Below are 9,612 nucleotides of genomic sequence, written 5' to 3'. Positions count from 1 at the left end.
AATTTCAGGGAACGTCTGCTGCATCTGCAGCAATTGTTGTTACGAATATGTCGTGCGTGCTGATTTCAGCTCATTACAAACTTGACTCTCTGAAGGCGTTTTATGGGCGAAAGCAATTCGCCTTCAGCTGCGTCTGCAGCAATTGTTGTTACGAATATGTTGTGCGTGCTAATTTTAGCTAATGACATACTCGCCTTTCTGAAGGCGTTTTATATGCGCAAGTAGCGCATTCTGTCGAAAAACGAACGAAGTAGGATTTGAACGACTCATTCAATCTCCAAAAGGGTGCTCTACTTTCGCACATAAAACGCCTTCAGAGAGTCAAGTATGTAATGAACTGAGATCAGTACGCACAACATATTCGTAACAACAATTGCTGCGGACGTAGTTGAAGGAGAATTGAAAACAACCGTGTAATCCACGTTGAAACACATGTGCTCTTTAATGAATATTGTTGCCAACTAGAGGGTTGTATTTTATGGTATTTTAATGGGGGATTCTCGAAAAACCCAGCAGAAGGCAAATTGTTCAGTTAAAAAAAAAAGTAGTATGATAGGTAGTCTGCATGTAGAGGCTATGTATTCGATCCACATGAATCAAACGAAAAATAAAAACGTGAACCAATCAATACCGATTCAATGGACAAATAAATAAAAAAGCGGATTAATATCGGTATAGAAAACTTGCATTTACTAGGAAAATTTCAAATTGTCTAGATTTTGATTTTTCGCGATTTTAAGTCCACACGCACCACAGATTCATCCCCTGCAAACCGTTTATGGGTACATTTGTGTCACATTTCCTTTTTGTTTCAAGATCACAGTTATACAGAATTGAGCTATACAATTGTCGCCACACACATTAGCTCCATCCGAAGTTTAATGAAGTCTCGTGCGCTATAGATATGACAGAGAAGTTTATTTGCGAACAGTTTTTGTTGTTGCTCAGTTCGATAACATTACATTTATAATATCATCGAAAGAGCGTAATTGATTTACCAGCCACCGAGGAACCCACTTCAAATAGCCTTATTTAATTGCACAGCCATGTCCACAACTGTTTACAGTTGGCCAACTTTTTGAGTAACTTCATCTAATAATTACTGAGTACTTACTATCTTTGATACTTACTGAAACTTAATTGATTGAATTTTCACCATTCCTCGGCATTTTTTATAAAATCTCTGTCAAATTGCGACAACTTATAGTGAAGATCAGACAATTCCTTCCATTGTATCAGATTATGCTTCCATGAGTAGAATGCAATCATCAACAACTTAGATCGAAATTTTTTAGACGATTTGATCCAATTTTCACCAAATCTTACCATCACGTTCCCGTCAAATCTTGTGATGAAAAATTCTCGGATGAAACTATAATTAAATTAATTGTGTTAGAGGAGGCTGAACGGAAAAATTGATAGGCTGTCGTACCACTTGCGTTTTATTGTCTGGTTCATCTAAAGCTATGAAAAGCAAGACCTCTTCCACAGCTCCATTAGATAGCGGTAAAGCGTGAGTAAATAATATCGATGTGCATAATTTGCGAGAGCAATGTTTTTAAAAGGGAAGCGTTTTTGTCACCATTTATGTCGGAGGAAAAAGTCAAAACAGATGTATATGGCACATTTACATATTCGTCAGGCACGTTTAGTTTCAGACCGTCTCATCGTAAGCGTTGACCCCAAAAAAATGTTTTGTATCCGCCTTAATTTCTCCATTAACGAATCCAGCCAATTGCTGCCGATCGATTCATCGAGCGCTTTTCGTCTACTGCAAAAAAGAGAAAAAAATCATCGCAAACTCTCGTCGATATCGAGAAGCAGTCATTTTTTCAGCATCGAATCATTTTCTACCAAGTGGAAATTCCAAAAGAGATTGTAACAATCAAATTTTAAGGAGTAAAGTTTGAGAGGTGCTCTGTGAAAGAAATACTTGTATCCCAAGAAACGCATATTTGTTGTTTCCAAAATCAAGCCAGAATAGTAGTTTCTAATTACAAAATTTAGTCAATTTTCATTCCTTTGCTCCGCTGATGCAAGGGCTTAACTGCATTTTCAGATGAGCCGTAATTTCCTCCATTTAATTCCTCATTATTTTAGGTGAAGTTAAGTTGTTACAAAAAAGGAGAAACAATTTCTGAGATCCTTTCGTGGAGAAAATCACATAATTTTGTTTACAAAACTTAAGGTGGAATAGTCAATGAAAAAAGACAAAATTTATTTACAAAAGAGAAAAATATCACTTTATTATTTCCTCAGAATTTTGTTTAGTTATAAGGACTATGAAATAGTAACATCTAAATGTTTCTAATTCAGATCTCAAAGACTGAAGCGTTCACAAAGAGCAGGTAGCAGGTACAATTATAACTTTTCAACTTCCTCAATACCCGCGGATACTTTTGCGCATACAAATAAGAGAAAAGTAAACAACTTCCATTTCATTGCGTAAGGAGGAGACTTAGATGAGGCATAATTGACAAACTGCAATATAGAGTCATTAAAAATTATTTTCCTCCTTAACTGTATGCTACTCCATGTTTTGAATGTACCAATTTGCCTCCTTCGATTTATCTTTGATTCATAAGTATTGCCTTGAAGGGAGATGTCTTCTGATCGGAATAAAAAAACTGGCACAAAATGTGAACATGTACTTTGCTAATTGCATTGCGTTTTGCAGCCAAGTGTAATTTTCGAGAAGAATAATTCATAATAAAGGAATGAGATTCACAATTTTAAACCTCCAATCCTCCGAGTCGACTCAATGGCTTTCAGTTTTCAAATCTGTTTTATGTTATGCGTTTATGAGTTTCCAAAAACAAAAATGTCGTTAAGATCTTATTCAAAACCGCCTCAAATCTTTTGAAAAAAGTGCCGTGGCTCCAATCTGATTCGCTTGGCCAAACTAATCGTAAAGCATGTTTATATCCCTGAAAAATGTGTTAAATATGATAGAATGGCAGTTTGTAGGAATAAAATTATCTACTTAAAGCTGTAAGAGAGTTTAAAAATAATTCATACCAAGCGACTCAACAAATTATAGATTAATAATTGGACTGCATTTTGCAATTTGGAACTATAAATTCTGGCTTGGTTTAAAAACAACGTGTGTGACATTAGTTTCCCGATGCACATAAGTGTTTTTTCAAATGAGCCAGAATTTATAGTTCCAAATTGCAAAATGCAGTCCAATTGTGCCACATTCCATTTCCATTATGATTTGACTACTAAATTGGTATTTTATTACGAAACGAATACTCCTTTCTACGTACTAAATGTTTACATCAATAATCACAAAATACCATCTGGACCCTCTTAAAGTTTATGGCTAAGATTTAAGGGTTGTTTTCAGGCTGAGAAGCAACCCTGCCGTGATATACAATCCGGGAATCATCTCATTTGTCGCTCTCCCACATGATAAGAAGCTCTCTAGAGTAAAACTAAAAATCTTTATCTCAAAACGTAATATCTGAGGCCTCATGCACAAAATGACCGTCTAGGGGACCATTTAGTAATATTAATGAAACTGTTAATTTGTTAGATACTCTGAATATATCAGAGCCAAATGAAAAGCCTCCAAAGGTGTCTCAGCGAAGACAAAAACTTTTCCTCTCGAAGATTCAACATCTTACCATCGTTTTGGCTGTGGTGCTTCGGGTTAAAAAATCGCATGTTATGCTTGACTAATTACTCTAAGAGTTGTTCAACAGGCAACAAAAGGATGATTCCGAGGTTTTCAATATTGCATCACTAGGAATCGAACCACAGGTTTGAACAAACGGTTTTGAATCTTTTAGTCTGATGAACTCCGAGACTGGAAGTTTCTATTTGTCACCGAAATACTGTTGAAGGGTATTTATTCGTCTACGCAAAGAATAGATTGATGGTCATACTCGCTTTACACAGGATCACATTCTGGTGATAATTACTGTAGAATGTTTTGCGCGGTAAAAGGAAAGTTGGTGTTTTATGAGCAAGAAAAGGCGAATATAATCTTGTTGGTGCTGTACACGGTCTACATCAAGTGGTCCTCTGATAGTAGTTACTGCGTTGAACCAACAAAAAGGTGTAAAATAATGATTTTGTTGGTGTACAGCACCATCTGCGATTATCTGGGTCACAAACAACACTTTTTCTCAGTGTACCTGTGCGTACTAATGTGACATAATGTCACAACCTCCACTAATCTCGCCGATTCCCAGACGGAGGAACCTAACTCAATTCTGAGGCAGCAAAATTGACTCATATAATTCAATGTTTTACAATATGACTGTAGGTCCTGTCCAAATTTTACTGATTTTTGCTGGTAAGCGGAGGAAAAGTCGGTGAAATTTTCAGTTAGGAATACCAAATAATTTTCTTGTAAGAATTTAATTTACGAAGGAGAGTTTTGCAACGTTAAAATTCAGTAACGTTCTTCCGTCCGAAGACTGACGAATTGGACTACATTTTGCAACAAGGAACTACCGTTTAGGGCTCATTCATGAAATCACCTATCTATATGTTGAAAGTAATAGCACATGTGTCGTCTCTTAAGTGAACCACAAATGATAGTTCCTAATTGCCAAATGGACTAAATTTTGCAATTAGGAACTATAATTTCTGACTCAGTTTAGAAACAACGTATGTACCATTAGCTTTCCTATGCACATAAGTGTTTTTCCGGAGGAGCCAGAATTTATAGTTCCAAATTACAAAATGCAGTCCAAATGTAGTCCAATGCACACACACTACGGTGATAGATTCTTGCTGAGATACTACAGCACCACACAGTGGTGAACAGTTGTGTAAACCTGGGAGAACCACGTTTGTACACACGTTGGGAGTTTGGTTTTGAAAACAGGTTGAGCGACGTACTATCCGGAAGTCTTGACCAGGGCCTCGGCGACAGCTCGGACGACTTCGAATCCGTCTTTACCGCAGGCGGTGATCTCTGAGGAGGGGATGACGAACCCGTAACTACCCTCGTCCCTCAACTCCACCGTGTAAGTGTATTTGACCTTCCCGTAGGCCTTGGCCCAGTCATCGGCAGCCCCTGGTAAGAAAAAAATAAAATAAAATAAATGAATAAAATGGTGTAATACATTAAAGAATTAATCAGTGCTCACATTTTACCCGGGACTAGTACCGAATTTCGGAACTTTTGAGATTGTTCAGAATATTTCCCGGAACTCTTGAAATTCCCGAAATATTCCGTATCTTTTGCATTTTTCGGAGCTTTTTTGGAGCTTTTGAAAAAATCTAAAAAGAATCCCAAAACTTTTTATGGTTATGGAATGGGAGAAATTGGAACAAAAAAGTTCCGAATCCCGGAACTTCCGGAACATAGAATGGGAGAACTGGAATTCATAAGAAATCATTTCGTATGAATAGGTCTGCGAGATGATTATTAAATGGTTGAAAATTTTTTGTGTTCCAGTTTTAATTTATCGATGTGCTGAGCTTAATTTGTAGAGTAACTATTACGGGAAAAGAGTGTTAGGGGTTATCCCCTGAAATTGTGGAACTCCTTCAAGTTGTTCGATGATATTGGCATTTACAATTAATTGTGGTATAGTACCGCACTTCGAATTGGGTCAGTGATCCAATTCATTGGGGCACTCCCACAGTTAACTAGAAAGGCCCTTATCATCTAATAATCCCTACCTCTTTTTTCCATGATTCGTGCATGAGAGATATATTTGTAGAATAAGCGAAGAATTGAAGGCGCTCGGTCATTTTTAATCCTTACGTAGCAAAACTGCCTGCTACAGCGCCGAGGGTGAAGCAGCGAGTGTCCGAAGAGTCAAAAAGCCTTCAATTGCGTGCGTATGCAACACGGACATCCGTGGAGGCCGAATAGTTGCATCCAGGTGTTTTAATGAAATTCGTTTAGTGTTCGTCCTATGCAATACTACCTTGAAGCGCTTTGCTAATTTCTGTTACACCTTAAATAATACCAGCGTTGCCTATTGGGTCAATAAATCAAACAATTATTGATTTTTACCGCAACACTGTCTATCTCCCGAAAAAGGTTTTAATTGTTTTAATGTATCACAACATTGCCATCCTGAAACGTATTCTGCGGTCCCTCCACTGTTCCCTACCGTGTATTCTTAAGAGTCTCTCCTAGCTGATTAGTGAAATATATATACAAAGCGATAGGCAAAGGAGACAAAGGGACAATGGAGCTATCCTATTTGTTGGAAAAGGTGGTTGTTATAGACTGACGATGAGGGGGGATTGATGGACTGACTTCAGGGTTAGGGTATCTTGTGAGTTGCTTTTGGTAAGTCCATTATTTACCTCTCCCGTTCATAGCAACCACCCGCATCGACCAATAGAATTGCTTTATTGTTTTCTTTGTCTATTGACTTGTCTATCAATTTCAATAATAAGTCCGTAGGTGCACAAAAAAATTTGAGTAAATTTCGAATGCTTCGCTTTTTGCTTCCATTTTGTTCCCTTGAATCTGTAAGAGGTGGAACATGGATATGAATGTTTTACATGCAAAAATTATCTTACCAGCTGCAGCGTACAGCATATTTGCACTGTTGCCAACTTTATATTTTACACCCTGCTTTTCTTTTATTCTTTGCGCTGCGATGTCACCAACACGTTGCAGATCCTCGTAGTCAGGAGGTAGCTTTTTGTCGTAGCCCCAAGGATAAAGGATGTACTGTCCGTAGCTATGGAAAGTCAGAAAGCCCTGAAAAATGAAAAATAATATTTTAGAGGCTCACTGAAAAACGCCATGTCTATGTCTATCTCTAACGCTATGTTAAACTACAACACCTAAATTTAGAGAGCATGGAAAGAGTGTTTCATGGAAGGAATCAAAAGAGAAGTCAGCCTGCTCACACTATACATAAATCCAGAGCAGAGTCGTTACCAACCTTAACATTAAAAGAGATGTAAAATGAGCAGACTGCCCTGGTAAAAATTGGCGATAGGAGCTGCGTTTCAAAATACCATAGGAATTCTTATAGCCGGCTAAAGAGGGCAATAGAAAATCATATAACTGGCTGTAAAAAGCGGAGCAAATCATATGGCCGGGCTAAACGAAGCGATAAAAAATTATGCAGCCGGGCTATAGTTCCTATCGCCGGGCTTTACACTTTATCGCCATCGGCTATAAAAGGCCATAAGAAATTGTGTAGAAATTCGTGTGCTTTGGAAATCATTAAGTTTGATACGAAACCACCATAATATTCACATAACACACATTATATTTTCCTTTAATACATATTTTTTTTTCATCAATTAAAATGAGAATAATCCATACAGGATGTGCAAACATTTCAAAATCGTGAGTTGAAAAACGCTGACTCCGCAAGATTATATTGGAGCCGAACACAAAGCGGAGCGGCGTGCTGCCAGCGATAAGCGCGCACCAGCGCCTACAAACCTAACAGGGATACTTCACGCATGGCGCAATGCGTGAAGTATCCCTGTTAGGTTTGTAGGCGCTAATGCGCTTTTCGCGCTGGCTGCCCGCCCGCCGCGCCGCAGCGTGCCACGGCGCTTGAAGCAACTATTTCACACCAGAGGTATTGCACAGTTTCACGAAAAATTACACGAAAAATTTACGTCTCTTAAAATAGGAAAATACAATGAAATGGTTGGAGGAGAGAATTTTAGGCAACAAAATGTCCTGCGTTTTTTGGATCGGGCTAATTTTCCGACGTTTATTTCCAGGTTAAACTCGACTTTTTGAGAGCTTTTCACCATCTTATTTACGTTTAACTAAAACTAAATTATTTTTTTCATACATAGAATGCTAAGTGGTGGATACATTTGTACGTATAATTTTAGTACTTTATTAGATGAATTGTGAGAAAATAAATTCCCAATTAGACGTTAAATATTGAAGGAGGACTTTGAGCGATTCAATAACCTCAGACCAAACGCATGGTGCAATGCTGCCGTGCTAAAGAAAAACGCCGTATGAACATTCGAGAGTTGCCAAATTCCTTACGATAAAATTTTTATTTTTGAGAAAAGATGTGAATATTTTTCCTTGAAATTTTCAGGAACTTTAGGTGAAATTACGAACAAAATTATCTGAAAAATTGAAAGAAGAATATTCATGAGTTTACCAGGAAATTCGTGTTTTATCAAAGTAAATTTGGCAACGCCTGAAGGGTCATACGGCGTTTTTCCTTAGCACGGCTTGAGCCCGACTGGTTGTGGCGCGAGCGTTTGCAGGCGTTTTACATTGGATGCTCACCTTGGGTGCATCGCCGCATTCGAATCATTCTTAAACGTGTTGTTACAACTGCTGCACCAGAGGTATTGCACAGTATCATACGAAATTGAAGGCGCTCCAACATATTAGGAATGGCAGGCATCCCTCAAAAGTACGGAGCTTTCCGTGCAAAATAAATCAAGATACTACGGCCCTAAAATAGAGCGGTAGTCCAAAAACTCAATAAGTCCTAGCATCCGTAATTAGTAAAATTTAGCATACACTTTATCGCCTGGCTGTTGCTCAATCGCCATCGGCTATAAGAAATTGTGCAGCCGGCTATAGAAGCTATTGAAAATCTTACAGCCGACTTTAGGTCTATGGTATTTTGGAACACAGATTCTACTGCCAATTTTTACCCGGGTGGCACTACCAGTAAAACGAAAAATATGAAAAATTGGAAATTTCCGTGAAGTATTTCATGACATTTTATAAAATTTTGAATAATTTGAAACAAATTTTCAGGACTTAGATTTACAACACGTACTGAAACATACAAAAAAGGAAAAACCATTTGATTTTCATTTATTTTTGAATTTAAATTTGTATGAATATGTCAACGTCTTCCATTGTTCTCTAAAAAGTCAAGAAGTATTTCACACGGAATTTCATGCTAGATTCAGTTTTTCATGAAAAACTGCAACCCTGACTGCCAGGGATCAGAAATAAGAGTTAGGTAGTTCATACGTTTGCGTAGAAGATGATCTCAGATTGCCCCACGAATCGATACTAATCGACGGTGTGAGGTCACATAAAAAGAACACTTTCCATTCACAAAAATTATTGGCTGCAATCAGCTTTAATCTCCTTTTCTAGGTTTTTTTTCTCTTTCGAAATCGGGCATTTTTCCGAACTATCGCATCTGTTGAACTACATTTTGCAATAGGGAAGTACAGTTTCTGATTAATTTAAAAAAACCAACATATGTGCCATTAGTTCCCCTGTTCAGATAGGTGTTTTTATGAATGAACTAGAAATAGCATTCCTTTAGTGCAAAATGTGATTGGGTGAATCCTGCGGAGTATATTTCAACAAGCGCGTTTTTCCCGACGTCTATGGGTACATTGCCGATCCACTCCATCGATGAGAGAGTGCTGACTCAAGCCTGATCAGGGGTGCCCAGTGAGGGATTTTCTGAAGAGCTGCTTCTCAACTTTGAAATTGGCGAAGAGTTTTTTTAGGTTTCTTGGAGAAATACTCTCTTCTTCTCCCTGAGGGCTTTTTCCTTCTTTCTAAGAGAATCCTCCCCCCCCTTGAAAATATGTCAACCTGTAGGACAAAAATTGTACTCCCGAGAGAGTTTTCTCGAGAGAAACGATTCCTGATCCTGATTGAAAACTAACATATTTGCTGTGTATGCTATAATACCATATGATTTAAAAGTTTTT

General features: G+C 37.9%; 1 protein-coding gene across 1 annotated transcript in view; it reads right to left on the bottom strand.

The window, feature by feature from the left end:
* Positions 1–626: 626 nt before the first annotated feature.
* Positions 627–9,612, bottom strand: part of LOC109031583 (carboxypeptidase B) — a 43,120-nt gene continuing 34,134 nt past the window's right edge. The window contains exons 5-7 of the mRNA XM_019043175.2: positions 6,502–6,685; positions 4,855–5,032; positions 627–1,771 (exon numbers count right to left, since the gene is read on the bottom strand). Coding sequence (XP_018898720.2) covers positions 1,639–1,771; positions 4,855–5,032; positions 6,502–6,685 — 495 coding nt within the window. The 3' untranslated portion in view covers positions 627–1,638. The remainder of the gene's footprint in view (positions 1,772–4,854; positions 5,033–6,501; positions 6,686–9,612) is intronic.

The sequence above is a fragment of the Bemisia tabaci genome, chromosome 7 (genome assembly GCF_918797505.1).
Source record: "Bemisia tabaci chromosome 7, PGI_BMITA_v3".
NCBI classification, from domain to species: domain Eukaryota; kingdom Metazoa; phylum Arthropoda; class Insecta; order Hemiptera; family Aleyrodidae; genus Bemisia; species Bemisia tabaci.
This window is presented reverse-complemented; position numbering and strand designations above follow the sequence as displayed.